Source organism: Nannospalax galili, unplaced genomic scaffold (genome assembly GCF_000622305.1).
Source record: "Nannospalax galili isolate Female #2095 unplaced genomic scaffold, S.galili_v1.0 scaffold663, whole genome shotgun sequence".
Classification (NCBI taxonomy): Eukaryota; Metazoa; Chordata; class Mammalia; order Rodentia; family Spalacidae; genus Nannospalax; species Nannospalax galili.
Window position 1 is genome coordinate 8018936 of NW_008351881.1, and position 15819 is coordinate 8034754.

General features: G+C 39.1%; 1 protein-coding gene across 9 annotated transcripts in view; it reads right to left on the minus strand.

Annotated features, from left to right (window-relative positions):
• The window catches only part of Frem1 (FRAS1 related extracellular matrix 1), a 172493-nt gene that overhangs the window by 79224 nt on the left and 77450 nt on the right, over positions 1-15819 (minus strand). For 8 of the 9 annotated variants that reach the window (XM_029553929.1, XM_008848839.3, XM_029553924.1 and 5 more), the window contains 4 exons: positions 9788-9982; positions 8243-8428; positions 6939-7135; positions 3157-3376 (listed from right to left, as the gene is read on the minus strand). In XM_029553929.1, the coding sequence (XP_029409789.1) occupies positions 3157-3376; positions 6939-7135; positions 8243-8428; positions 9788-9982 (798 nt within the window). The remainder of the gene's footprint in view (positions 1-3156; positions 3377-6938; positions 7136-8242; positions 8429-9787; positions 9983-15819) is intronic. The other variant, XM_029553925.1, reaches the window with a different exon arrangement.

Here is a 15819-nt window from a genome sequence, read left to right on the forward strand (position 1 = left end):
GGATATATAATAACCAAAACAGTCTTGAAAAAGAACAAAATTGAAAATTTTGACTTAGTGTTTTCAAAACATGCCACAAAGTTATAGAACTACTATGAGATTTATGCAAAATGCTTATTTACATGTGACCATTAATACCAAGAAATGAAAAAATTATAAGAACACAGCTGTACAATACTACAGAATAATATAACCATATAGCGAAAATCTGTAGATATCCCAAACTATTTCAGTATTTCAGTTACTATTCAAAATAATGGAATAATTTTCATAATAGATTTCTTAATATGTAAATTCTGTATGTTTGCAGGGGGAGTGTTTCTGAGGATATACTTGACTATGCATTTCCAATTTACACAATGAGTATATAATACTTATTTAATCTGTAACAATAGCTAATCATATAACTTTTCATTTTTTAAAATTATTTCATTCATTATTTTTTATTTTATGTGTATGAGTTTATTTGTCTGCATGTATGTAAATTTGCCCATGTTGTGCAATACCTGCAGAGGTCAAAAGATGGTGTCAGATCCCCTGAAACTGGATTTACAGACAGTTGTTAGCTGCCATATGGGTTCTGGGAACTGAACCCGGGTCCTCTGCAAGAGCAGTCAGTGTTGTTAACAGCTTAGCCATCTCTTCGGCCCCCATATCGCTTTTTAAAAAACTGTCATGGTCTGACAAATGGCTCAATGGGTAAGGCAATTGCCATCAAACCTGACAACCTAAGTTCAGTCTCTAGAATTTACAGGTAGAAGGAGAGATCCAAATCCTAAAAGTTTTCCACGGATCTCCACATGTGTACTGTGGCATGCCATGCCCTCATACACATGCATACATGCACAAAATAAATAAATGTAAAAATATTTCTGAAGTGATCCTTTTCTCTATAGACAGGGCCCCCTATGTAGCTAAAGATGGCATTAAGGCCTTGAACTCTTGATCATTTTGTCTTAGTTTCCTGAATACTAGGATTATAGCAATGCATCATCTTATCCAGCTCATAAGACAGGAAGGAAGGAAGGAAGGAAGGAAGGAAGGAAGGAAGGAAGGAAGGAAGGAAGGAGGGAGGGAGGGAGGGAGGGAAGGAAAGAAGGGAGGGAGGGAGGGAGGGAGAAAAAGGCCCCTTAAAACTGACTTTCTTGAGAGTAAATTTAAGCTGTTACTCCCTTTCCCAATATCTGTAACAGTGCACTCTATTAATTGTAGCACATGATTATTGATTTGGTCCTGTTATCTTTGAATGTCCAGAATTCATTTCTCTGTACTTCACAAATGCTGAGTCATTTGGCTTTTCAGATTCAAACATAAGATGACACTGTAAAACTACTCCTTGGGAGGGCTGGAGAGATGGCTCAGCAGTTAAAAGCACTGGCTGCTCTTGCAGAGGACCTGGGTTCAATTCTCAGCACCCACATGGTGGCTAATAACCATCTGTAACTCCAGTTCCAGGGGAGCCAACACCCTCTTCTGACCTCTGTGGACATTGCACAACATGGGTGCACTTACATACATGCAAGCATAACACTCATACATATAAACTAAAAATAATAATAATAATAAGGCCAGGTATGGTGGCACAAGCCTTTAATCCCAGCACTAGGGAGGCAGAAGCAGGAGGATCTCTGTGAGTTCAAGGCCAGCCTGGTCTACATGGTGAGTTCCAGGCCAGCTGGGACTACAGGGAGACTGTGTCTCAAAAAGACTGAAAAAAAAAAAAAAAATCCTTGGGAAGAGAGACTATATTCTAATTAGAGAAACAAATCATTGAAAGACAGTAGAAAAAAATGTCAAAAAAGTGCTAAGACAAAGCAAGCACAGAGAAGAAATGGTCTGGAGAGTCTAGGTGGGCTTCCTGCAGGAGGCGAGCAAACAATTGCGTTGTGAAGGTGCCATCTTGATAAACCCAAGTCGGGAAAAGAACTAGGTTGGGGGAAAAAAAAAACAAACAAAAAACAGGTAGAGAATAAAAAAGATTGGGATTAGGCATCAGTTCTAGAACTGTACATTTGCTCGAGTTTTTGAAAATATTTTTTTATACATGGAAAATGGGATACAATTAATTTTAAAAAGTAATTAAAAAAACAATTCAGGCTGCTCCAATATGTTACTTCCCTAAAAGGCAAATTGCCTCCTCAGGGACTAATGAATCATTATTATATATGGATCTATATTTGTATCATCTGTGGAAATTTTGGCAGATAAGTCTCTTAAAATGTAGTCCCAGGGGCTAGAAAGATGGCTCAGAGGTTAAGAGCACTGTATGTGCTTGCAAGAGGACCTAGGTTTGATGCCCAGCAACCACATGGTGGCTAACAACTGTCTTTAACTCCAGTCCCACGGATCCGAAGCTCTCTTCTGACCTCCATGGGCACTGCATGACATAGGTGCATCTACCTACATGCAGGCAATACACATATACACATAGAATAAAAATAATAAACAAAATATTTTTAAAATGTAGTCCCATGATCTCAATAGTTTTAAAAAGGAATTTCAAAATCATGATTAAAGTCCTGTGTTAAAATGGCAAAAATCACAGATATAATTTTAATGGTATTCTGAAAGTAAAAGATGACTGGCTCTCCAAATATCTGCAATGTGCTGCTGGGGCTGTGTGCCCTGCATGAATCCAGGGCTTCATATTCACCCTGGAGGGACAAATAAATAAAATCAGTGCTATTTCCCCTTATTTCTGAGATTTACTGTTATCTTTTCTGGGGTAAAACTATATTAATTAATAAAAATTTTAAGTACTTGTGGTATACAGCATGACATCTTGATATACGTACAGCCCTGGTATGCTTAAGTCACACTAACAAGTGTTGCCTCACCTTATTAGTGTGTGTGTGTGTGTGTGTGTGTGTGTGTGTGTGTAGTGAGAACTCAAAACCTACTCAGTAATGCTCAGTTATACACTATTAACTGCCTTCATGATGGTGTGTAATAGATGTCTCAAACCTCTTCTCGTCTGAATGCATTTTTTGTACCTTTTCATCAATAACTCCTCTTTCCCCCTCCCCGTGCCTTTGGTAACCATCAATCTAATTTCTGTTTCTACACATATTTTTTTAGAGCCCACAGTTAAGTGAGTGAGGAGATTAAGTTATTAAATCAGCAACAACAGGGGAATAGAAGTGGAACACAGTCTACCAGTCTTGAGAAGTTCCATGGAGAAGTTGTGAACTTCATGTTTCTGGTCAGGACGAGCTAGCTGTTTGCTCTGAGGAGAGTCTTTGCAGATCGCTGTGTTGATGAGGATGCCGTGATGGGGTTTGTGAGTGATGCTGAAGACCAAGGGGTCCTTGGGAACATCCCTGTCAGCAGCAATGATAATAGAGGAATCCAGCTCTGCCATCTGACCCTCACACACCTGAGCAGAAACAAGCCAGCAGTCAGCAGGTATGAAATAGAACCTTTTCTCTACTAATAGTATCAATAATTTTTTTTTAAATCTCACTTATTTAGAGATATCCTTTTCAAATTTTCTATGACATTTGCAGATAATGAATGGGCCATTAAAAAGAAGATGAGAAGAAATCTATTAATCCCCCTCACATTTTTTTTCTGAAGATTTCAAAGTGCTTCTTATTTCCATGTACAATAAAGGATTATATGATTTAAATTATCTATGTGGGGCTGGCAAGATGGCTCAACAGTAAAGGTGCTTGCCAGGCAGCAGCCTGAGTTCAATCCCTAGAACCCACATTAAGATGGAAGTGAGAACTGATTCCACAAAGTTGTCCTCTAGCCTCTACATGCCATAGTATGCATGCCTCCCATCATGCACACATATACATGTGTCCTGCATGTATGTGCACAAACATACATACAATAGAAGTGAATATTAGAATACCTATGTTGTTAATAATTCAAAGGTTGGGGAGAAAGCAAGCAAAAGGATGTTTACTTTCTGGAAAAGTTTAGTTGTAAAATTGGACTTTAGACACAGTGTTATTTCACATGATCCTCCTTTTACAATTCTATGTTTCTAACTACTTTGGAAATAACAAATGCCTACTGCACACACAGAGAAAATTTATTTTTTCATTAATATTTTTATTTATTCTTTGAAAATTTCATACATTTATATAATGTATTTTGATCATATCTTTCCACAGCTGCTTCTCTCCAACTCCCCCTAGTGCCCCCAGCCCAACTCCCTCCTGACCGCATGTCCTCTTTTTTTTTACTGTAATTAATAACCCCGAGTTCAATATTTGGCATCTAACATTTTTATTAGCACAGTAAACACTCGTGTATTTCAGGAGCTGGTAAGATGACTAAGCAGGTAAGAACACTTGCTGTATAACCTTGAGTAATCAAGTTCAAGTGCCCAGCACCCACATAGAAAGTTGGGTGTGGCTGTGAGAGCACCTGCAACCCCAGTGCTGTCAGGGGCAGAGACAGGACGGTATGTGGGGTTTGCCAACCTCCAGCCTAGCTCCTTTCAGTGAGAGACCTTGTCTTAAGGCAATAAGGCAGAACGTGATTGAGCAGGACACCTGATGTCCTCCTCTGGCACAGAGATGGGGAGGGGGAAGAGGAAAGGGGAGGGAGGAAGAGAGGGAGGGAGAGGGAGAGGGGAGAAGGAGACAGAGAGAGAGAGAGAGAGAGAGAGAGAGAGAGAGAGAGAGAGAGAGGCACGCACGCACGCACGCACACACGGTGAAATGTTTTTTTCTCCAGAAGGCTCTAGTCATTCAGAACTTGACCGCTGGGTACCTAATTGGCTTAACTTTTTTTTTCCTTCATGGCAAGGAAACATTTATTTCCCATTCTGAAACATAGTGTGATCTAAGTAATAAAAGTATACAAATTCTTCACGTGCTTCTCAGGGATCAGCAAGGCCACTGTACTATGTAGATACTGGGGTATACTAACATACCCAAGAATCAAAGTTAGCTAGGACTGAGTTGCCAGAGTTGTGCAGAGTTGCCAGATATCAATAAATAAGAAGCTAAAAAGAGAGGTGGACAGCAGTGTCTCGAGACTGAGGGACCTCCTCTTGAGGCCACTGGTGCTTTCTGTTCCGCTCCCCCACTGACTTGAAAGGGAATCTCCTACAGCCATATGGGCAACATCTGGGCAAAAATGATGCTGGTTTTATCTGGCCTTCTTCATTAAAGACTAAGAAAGTGTCACAGATTAACATAATAATATACTTATTAAATAATTTTTGCCAATAACTCACCTTTTACCCCCCAAAATTTAGTGAAACAGCTTTAAAATACATTGTAATTATCCTTCTTTATGGAGTTTAACTATGAAGCTTTTTCCCTCTCACCTTGTTATACGATGATGTGAATGGATGCTCAATTCATTCACAAGATTACCAGGGAATTTTGTTAAAAAACTGTGGGACTCTTTTGGAGACCAAATCGTTTCTCCACATAAGACAATAAAATTTCAAGTAATAAATGTAAAAAGCATATATTTACTAAACTGGTGTGGAAGGAATTATAATAAACAAATATTTTGATGGAAGCCTAACTATGCACATGATAAATGCACTTTCTCACAAGAAAACTGAATGTGGTTCTATAAAATAATTTCCTTGAAGCTTAAAGTTGACTCTGCCAGTGTTCAGGGGTTATGTATTTGTTAAGCCTTGTGAGGCAGCACAGGTGAAAGGTATGACTGCTTCTAGAGAGAAACAAGGGACAACTTCTCAGAGGCCCGATTATGCCAGAAGCCCTTACCCTAGGCAGATAAAGACAACAGAAGTAGGGGTAGAAGAAATCATTTTGTAGATTTTTTTTTTTTACCTCGCATAATTACTGAAGGGCTCTCCAGAGTAACCCATGAGCCAAAAGAAAAAGAAAGGCAGGAGTTGGCTCTTAAATCTCATGCTGAGGTGACTCTCATGTGCCATTAAGATTCAGTAGAAAATTAAAATCAAATAAAGACTTTCACATTTAGAATGTGATTATTTTTAGTGAAAGAATATGGGAAAATAATGGCTTTGGTCAATATCAGAAAAAAGATGACAAAATTAACAGCAGGAGGGAATATCCATTCATTAAGGATCTACTGTGCATGGCCAACTCCATCACAGGGGAAATACCTTAAAGGAAAGTTAAGTTATAGTTGCAGATGAGGAAACAGAGCTCGAAGAGAAATAACCTGCCCAAGGCATGACAGTTATTTAAAGCAACACTCAAGTCCCTTTGCTGCTAAAGCTTGTGCTCATTCCATTTCATCAGAACTTGCTAATGCATATGTCTGAATTCAATAACCATATATAGATACATAATTATTTAAAAGCAGTTACATACTTGTCTTTTTGGTTGTGAATCTGAGCAATTTAATGGCTGTGCCATATCTCCAGCTTAGGAATTAGACACTGATATGAAAAGATTTCTAATATATGTAATTATATTTTCCTTTAGAAAGTAAGTGATGAGTATACTCAGGTATACTATGATACCCTTATTTGTAAGTAAAAACACAGAGAAAAATTATAGTACCCATACACAATCCTGGCATGCCCATGATTCTCCCAAGCTATTTAGTTAACCTATTTATGCCTCATTTCTTCATAATGAAATGACAATAATAATACCATCACCCTAAAAGCCTATTGTGAGGATTAAATATGAATTCATGTAAAGGATTTGGAACTTGCAACCTAGTAGGTAGGTACTATATTCACATACACACACACACACACACACACATACACACAAACACACACACACCACACACACACACACACATACAAGTAACTGAGTCCACGCATTTGCTATAGCACATTTCGGTCACTACCATCTTCATCATTAGAACAATAGTTTGATTAATTACATGGCATAGGATTCTGTCTTTCAGGCCCTTCACCAAATTAACATCTTAGGTACATCTGGACCAACATAAAGAGACTAGAAAAAACTAAAAATCAGAAAATAAGAGAAATGTAACATTCTGATGTTTCTTACGGTAATATTCTGTACTACAAAGTCAGGAACTTCATCATTTGTGGGGTTGATCACAACATAAAATGGTGTATCCAAGGAACGTTGCTTCCCATCTGTGGCATACACTACGAACTGGTCGGCAGTTGGCTCCATCCTCTGGTGCCTGGACTGCACGTAGTTAATATGTAAAGCATTCATATCTTTCCACTGAAACGAAGCTAGCACACACAAGACAAAACGGGGGAAAACAACAGCATTTCCAAGTTACTGGTCCTCATCTTTAACAGCCTGTTTCTCTGCACAGCAGATAAGTGACCACAGCAGGAACTAGAACAAGACCTACCAATCATTAACATGAAAGCAGGTATCAACTGATCATAAAGAGGGATTCAAATTCGCCTGCAGAACAGAAGGGTGATAATCCCAAAGCATGATGCAGGGGACTTTGTGATCAGTTTCCAAATCCTTGGACTGAACATCAGGTCCTTGATTAAACCACTGCTTCCACACAAGCAGTTCTTGTGGGTTAATAAAAACAAGACCTCTGATGTAAAAGCAAAACAAGAGTGATCCGATCATCTGCTTACGTAATAAACATCAAGGAACGCAATTAGTTCACTTGATGTTCAGATTTTGACGTGGCCTTAAACGAGAAGGAAAAAAAATCCTCTAATTTATTAGTTAAGTCATAGGAAAAACTGAATTAATTTTTTTATGATTAATCTTAGATCCAATCTCTCTCATATTTAAAATACAAATGCCTTAAAAGGAGTTTGATAAATCCTTTTTTCATATAATATTTTCTTTGGAAGATTTCAGTTTTGCTTTTTGATTTCTATTTTGGTTGTTTTTTTATGAGTTATTTTGGTAGCCAAAATATATTCTGCCTTCAAACAATGTATGTAATCTACTCAAACATTGCGGTCTTTCAGTACCATGCATGGCATGTTGCTCAGTCTTTTCCAGGAGTAGCTATCAAAAATGCTAATAGATTGTAAAAATAAGACTCTTTGGTTCCCACCAGATTAATTCAGTCACAGTGTTCTGGGTTTTGGTGAGGGCCTTGTAAACAGTGAGGTCCTCAATGTTCATTCATAGGTTAAGTTTCTATTTATTTCTATAGCAAATGTTCATGCATAGGAAGAGTCAGAATCAATGTTAAAGTGAAAAACAATGAGATTCACAGAATCATCTACAGTAATCATCTCTTAAATGGATAAGGTACCTTAAGTATTTTTGAAGACCTTACTATCTACAAAGCATGATTGATCTAGTCACACCCATGAATACAGATAAACACTGTGGATTGTGAAATCAAGGCTTACCTATGCTTATGCCCACATTGCTTTTCTCAAAACCTGCAGAAGGTAGTGTGTTTTCAAGGTAGCCAAACTGGGGAGGAGAAACCAAAATGAATTCCAAGTCATCTGTGGCGGTGTCAGGGTCGGTAGCAGACAAATGGTTAGTAGTAAGGGCAGCCGAGAAGCCCTCATCCACCATGAACACCGTACCTGCATATAAATAACACAGTTAGAGACCAGCAAGATGGTTCAGTGGGTAAAGGTGACTGCCACCAGGCTGATGAACTAAGTTCAATTCCAGAGACCCACAGAAAGGTAGACGAAGAAAACCAACACCTGCAAGTTGTCCTCTGACTTCCACATGGGCACCAGGGCACAAGCACACTAAGTAAACAAAATAATGCAGTAAAACATTAGCTGGGTGTAGCGGCACACGCCTTTAATCCTAGCACTAGAGAGGCAGAGGCAGGTGGATTTCTGTGAGGTAGAGGCCATCCTGGTCTACATAGTAAGTTCCAGCCCAGCTGGGGCTACAGGGAGACCCTGTTTCAATAAACAAATAAATAAAAGATCCCCCAGTTATGTCTTAGCCTGAACTCTTCCATAGGAATAGTGAGAACTGGAAGGAATGATTGAATTTCCAATCAGCATTTCCTCCCACAGGCAAAAGCATGGGCACGGTAGTCACTGCCTTGAGTATAAATTCTCTTTGCAGAGAAAACATTCAGGGGTAATGGGTAGAATGTGATGTGACTTATGGAATTGTGTCTTTTTTTTTCTTATACAAGCAAGCCAGATGATAATGGAAAGCCAGCACAAATGGTAAATGCTTTGGTACAACCCGCTAGTCGTTCTCAAGGAACTCTGATTTCCCTTGTGTCTTTACAGAAGTGACAGATGAAAATAAGAATTGCCAAACTGTTTTAATGATAAGCCACTAAATGCAGTTTATGTACTCCTCAAGATCAGTTGTTACCTCTGTTTGTCAGAGCGTTAATTGCCCGAGAGCTATTATGAATTGCTCATAATGAACCGTTTTTTCATGCCTTGGTGCTTAATTATTCTGCTGGGATAATGCTTCCTTTCCAGAACATTGCTTGGGAGATAGTTTGCAAATTACAATAACATTCATACATATGCTTATTTTTTCTGAGAGATGGAATGTATACATAATGCCTATGAAGGAATGACTTTCTGAAAAGCAAATAAGGTTAAATGTATATAAATGGTCTCTGTGGTGCGCTCATTCTGTCCTAATAGAAATTATTATGGATAAAATAAATTATTCTCTCTCCAGCAAGCAAATGATATTTTTCTGTGTGAAATAAAACTGGAATACTTGAGGACTTCAATGTCCTTGTCCCAACATGCATGCACAAAGAAGTCTCTCCTCATACAGAAATACTTAAATTTTCAAACAAGTACATTCTTTTATAGTATAATTTCTGATGAGAATATTGGATGACATTTGTGTTTGGTGGTTTTCTAATCTAAGGAAAAAGTATTTTACTGAACCTTGGGTATGACACTAAGATAATTAGATAATTAGTTAGTGACAGACATTATCACCTATTGCAATTGAAGGTGGTTGATTGTCGACTGGATGGACTGTGATGTTGAGCTCATATACTGGGAAGGACTCATGAAGAGGAGCATATGTATCAGGTCCATTGTAGCAACAGCCATTTACCGAAGGCCCAGCTTCACCATCCGAAACCACCAATTTAATGCTGTCAAAACAAGGCACCTGACCAATCTCACCACCTGGAAAACACAACCATGGCTGAAACTTAACTTTTTTGAAAATAGAGACTACCAAGATGAAGGTCAGGGTTTCCTTTCTGAAAGGAGCTTACAGGGATAAAACATAAATCTCAATTTTACCACTATGAAATTAAATATAGTCATGAAAATAATGCAAAAATGCTTGTCCATCTGTTGCCTCTGGGGCAACCCCCATCAGCCATCTATCACCATATGGAGGGGCAAAGCAGGGCTAACAAGGGTCTGACAGTTCACACATGAACAAGGGGGAGGCTTGAGTACTGATGGCTTCATTCCTCCCCCCTAAGCCTTTGGTGTTAGCACCAACCTCAGGAGAGGCAGACGGTACCCTCAGCCCTTGATAACATCTCTCCATGTGAAATGAGAGATGAAATGAATAAGCTTCAGCTTATTCAGACACAGAGGATACCAGGTAGGTGCAAATAAAGGCAATGCAAATTTTGGTCATGTCTTCAATGTTTCCCTTTCTATAAACCAGCCAATTGTTTATTAGAAGGACAACCTCCTTCTGCATTACTAACAATATGGAGCAGGGGTACTTGCTCTGCAAGTGACAGAAAAGCCCTGCATGTGAGCTCTTGGCAATTAATTCCTAAAGTGTCAAGAGGGAAACGGTACTGGGAGCTTTGAAGAAGACCAGCAGATGTCATCTCTTCTCACCAGATGTGCCAGCCAAATCTGCAGAATATTGTGCTTGGCATGAATCTCCTTATTTAAAAAAAAAATATGACAAGGCAAACCTAGAGACAGTAACATTGAGCAAGCAAATGGTTAAAATATTAAAAAGTGGAAAATTAGTTGAAGTTCACAGAGTCCAATAGAAACCATTAGCCTTCAACTTTGGAAGGAGTTAAAAATAAGAGCCCTCTTAGCTGTTCATACTGATGAAAAGTAAGTTGACTTAAAATATCAGTTATTCACTTGATAAACATCTATTCAGTGCCTACTATAAGGTAATTCATCTCCTGTGTGCTCCAACAGAGAAAAAGCAGACATTTTGCAACTCTCTAAGGCATTTCAAGCAAAATGACAAATATCGAAAGACCCACTGTGTGCTGAATACCAGTTAATGATAGAAAAAGAAATGCACTGTGGTCAGAACATCGTGAATTTCATATGGTTCCACCATATGAAATTGCTACTATTATTTTTTATCCACTAAATGGCAATTCCTATGCAGTAAGTTTTTTATAGTCACACATTCCACATCTGTGAACTCAACCAATCACATGCCAAAAATATTTGGAAAAAAACTGTCTGTATTGAATATGTAGATTTTTTTTCCTGTCACTGTTTCCTAAACAATGCAGTATAACATCTTGGATATCTATTTGCACTGCTTTAGTATTGTAAGTCATGCAGTGAGGGTTTGAAGTGTGTGGAAGAAAGGTTGTAGGGAAATACTAGACGGATGTGAGAGACTTGAGCAACCATGGAGTATGGAATCTATGGGGGTTCCCGAGACCCATCCACTGAATACACCAAATGATGACTATATTTCAGTTGGATAATGTATAAGATTCCGAAGTAAAATTGATGAGTGCTGGTTGACAATGCCCTGGGGCAGTCACACCTGTCAGAGAAAAGTAAGTCTTTCTGGAAGGCTTTTCTGGATTTGTACTATGCCTTAAAGGAAGAGTTAAAGTCTACGAGACAGATAAAGCAAAGAATTAGGAAGAAGGAAGGGCCATCAGGGAAAGGAAAGGAGAGAACATTCCTGAGAGAAAAGAGAGCTTATAAGGAAAGAAAGCAACCATAGTATTCAGTCACTGTGGTTTCTCTGTAATGGAAGCACAGGGCACATTTATAGTAATAGCTGGAAAAACAGGTTGAGCAGAAAGTCACTAAAAAGACCTACACCAAATGGAATATAATCTAAGAATGCAATTTAAACTTCTAACACTGGTAATATTAGCCAAAGTAATTTTCCAAGAGAAAAATAAAAGGCATTCAAAATGAAAAGATGAGGTTAAATTAGCCACATCTGTGGGTTCTATCATAATTCCATCAAAATTGTTAGACCTATGAGTTCAGTAAATTAGTAGGATACAAAACCAGCACATGCACGCACACATAGACACACACGGACACACACACACACACACAATCACACATGAGCATTTTTATGCAAAAATAAAGAGCTCAGTGAAAAGATAATAGTCACATTCACAATGGTTACAAAAACACGTAAGAATAAACTGAAGTAAGAAAGCAAAAGAAATCTACAAGAAAAGTTACAAAACACTGCTGAAAGGAATTATAGAACACACAAAGGATATCATAGGGACAAAAAATAGAACTATATCCCTATTCATGCTACCCAAAGCAATGAACAGACTCAGTCCAAAAAGACAAGAAGTAACAAATGCAGGTGAGGATCTAGAGAAACAGAAACTCTTAAATACTATTAGTGGAATGCGAGCTGGTGGGCTTTTACAGGAAAACCAAAGGATATTGAAATCTTTATACCAAAAAGTGTTTATAGTGCTTCAGCACTATTCACAATAGCCAAAACATGGGACCGACCTAGATGCTTCAATGGACGACTAGATAAAGAAAACAAGATATCATTACGTAATGCCATCCACAGCAACATGGGTAGAACTCAGGAAAACAACACTGAGTGAAACAAACGAGGCACTGAAAGAGAAATACCCTGTGGTCTTCCTTCATGGAATCTAATACCTGAGTCTTACTGAAGTCCAGAATGTAACAGTGGACAGTAGTAACAGGGAAGCATGGGGGAGAGAAACAGAAATAAATCAACAGGAACTATTAGGACCAAGGAAGAGGCCAGGGGGAGAGAAAAGGATGTGAGCTGGGAGAAGGGTGAATAGCTGTAGTCAGTGTGTGAGGTATGAGAATATCGCAGTGGGCTTTATTAGTCTGTACAACTAGTATGCCTTGAAATGGAAATTTTAAAAAGAAAAGGAAACGATGAAAAAATTGACCCATGTTTAATGTTAAGACAATAGCAAATTAATAGTGTACTTTTTATAGTAAAGTATTACTAAAATATATTTATAGTAATGTAACATTTAATCGATATTCTGGTAAACATTATTAGATGATAATCTAAATGAAAAAAGTAATCTCCAAACCACACGACTGCCACTAGGTCAAAAATAATGATCAGAAAAACTATGAAATGCTGGAGTTCTGACCTGCTACCAGGCACTGTCTTTGAGAGGTGTAATTCAGTGACTGTTTAAAGTTGCAGCATGCTTCCCATTCTTTCCAACTTTCCTACAATGAGTTTTTATAATTATAGAAATCAAATAAATACTGCTGCTGAAATTATTCTTGGGTGATGTTTTGTTAGTTTCTGGTGCAGTGGCAAATACCCTGATGAGAAGAATATGGGGAAGAAAGGGTGTGTTTGGCTCACAACTCCAGCTCATAGGCAGCAGGAAGTCAAGGTGCAGCAGGACCTTAAAAGAGCTGGTCACATCCACAGTCAAAAGCAGAGAAATGAATGCATCCTGGACTGCTTGCCTGCCTGCATAAGCTCTTTTTTCTCTTACGCTTGGAAGGATGCCCTGCGTAGGGAATAGAACTACCCATGGTGGGCTGGGTCTTCATACATCAATTAACAACCAAGACAATTCCCCACAGACACAGACACAAACCAAACCTGATCTAGATAATTCTTCATAAAGACTGTTTTCTCTAGTGATTCTAAGTTGTGTCAAGTTGGCAGTTAAAACTACCCAGCACAGGAGATAAAATTTAAAAACACAGAAGCAATAGAGGGGCCTGACAAGTCACCAAAGCTTGAGATCCTATAAGGGTAGCATTCTTGATAGTGATCCTAACAGTGCTAAATGACTAACAGTGCTAATGGACTAAATGAGTGAGCATCCTAAGGGAACAGAGCATTCAAAACAACCTTTGACTCTGGTATTTCTTCTAAAGTAACACAACATAAAAATATTTGAAATAATTTGCCACAATGTCCTTTTAGGCCTTAGTTAATAGCCCCTTACACGGCAATCACACTAGAACTGACTTATTTTTGTATCTGTTGCCCAGCACCTAGAAGATAGTGTAAGGTGGTTCATCTCACCCCTCGTGTTTAATGTTAGAATTATGCAATAAATAATAACCGTTGGTCTTTGAGTCCTTTTCCTAAAAATTTGATCTACTGTGGAAAAAAATGTATGTAAGCCTGAGGCCAGCCTGGGTTGCAGCCTGGGACCAGCCTGTTGCAGAGCTAATTTGTCTACACTTTGCCATGTCCTGAAAATCTGAGCGAGGCCAAATTCCAAAGTAATGGACTAATATAATTGGTGGAAGAAATTTCAAGACAGCAGAGCATTCAGGCCCAGCTACGATTATTACTAGCTGATTTTAGCTAGGTTTACAGTGAGAATTTGGAGCAAAACTCAGAGTAGAAAGACGTGAAAAATGTGTAGTTTGGTAAAGAAAAGAGCATGTTTTAAAGTTATGAACAAAACAAGTGTAGAAAAGCAGCTATAACTGTCAAAAAGAAAGTGCTTGCTTTGCCACAGGTTGGAAGGAATGAGGCCTGGAGGGCGTTTCAGGAAGTGACAAGACCTTACAGACTTAAGACCCTAGAGTATAAAACTGCAAACCCATTTGGAAGCCTTCTTTAAGAGGAGAGCATGCCAGGAGTGTCCTGCTGGAGCAGGGCAGCCTATGGAAAGTTCACTGAGGTCCTGCCACACAGTCAAGCAGAGGCTGCTTTACCCACGGTCCAGGGGCACTGGACTACTTCTCAAGTTGGCAACAAAACTTGCCATTGTCCACATAGTGTTGGTTTTGCATGCATACACGATGCAAGAGTTATGGAATCATGGAGGCATGAACCCAAATTTTTAAGGAAGCCTGTGAGACCAAGTAACGTGTGGTAGCAGGTCAAATTCTCAACAGAGAGGCCCCGAGAGGCCAATGTATGGAGTTGTTTAGGTGAGATGGAATGGATATCCCAGGATGTCAGAGATACCAGGAACACTGGACAGCTGCTGAGGAAAGCTTCAGGCAATGACTGGACTGGCCCAAGAGAGATCGTATTGCCACAAATGGCAAGGTCATGGGGTGGGGCTACCCAAACCCCCTGGCACTCAGATAATGCCACCATGTGTTCCACACGTCACATGGAGTGACAGGAGTGAATGTTTGTCCTGCTGGATTTTGGCCTTGTTTTGGTTCAATTTTTCTGTGTTATTCCCTTTTGAAATGAAAAGTTTAGTCTGTGCCATTGTATACTGACAAAGCATTGCATATTTGTTTACTGAGGCTCAAACCTGTTCTTGAGTCTCAGAAGAGACTTAGACTTCCGAACAGCGTTAGAGTGCATATACATGTATATATAATGATTATTACTTTTTATCGATTTTCTTTTGTGTATGTCTGTTGGGGGCCTCTGTTATGTGAAGTAGAAGTCTCTTCATATCCGGATAGCTCACGAGCTCGGAGTTATGTGCTGAGACTCCTTTCATAGCAGGGTGCTTTCCTGGCATCTTCCTAACTCTCCTTTTGAAGTGCCCGCCACAAATGCCATAACATAAACATGGCCTCTGGCTCTAGGAATACCATGCTTTCCTGTGTGATTTTTCAGGTAGTCAGCAGTCTGGCAGCATGGCAGAAACCCACTTCCATATGCAAATAGAATGTCTCACAAAGTATCTATCAGCCAAAGCTTTTACCACTACCCCCATGGTATAAAAATATCCTAGCCTTCTCTTAATAGTGGGAGATCGGGTCAGAGACTGAGTCCCAGAGATTGGGTCCCAGAGAGAATAAAGCTGTAAGCACAGACTGAGCCGAGCCTTGAGTCTTGTGTACCGGTGACC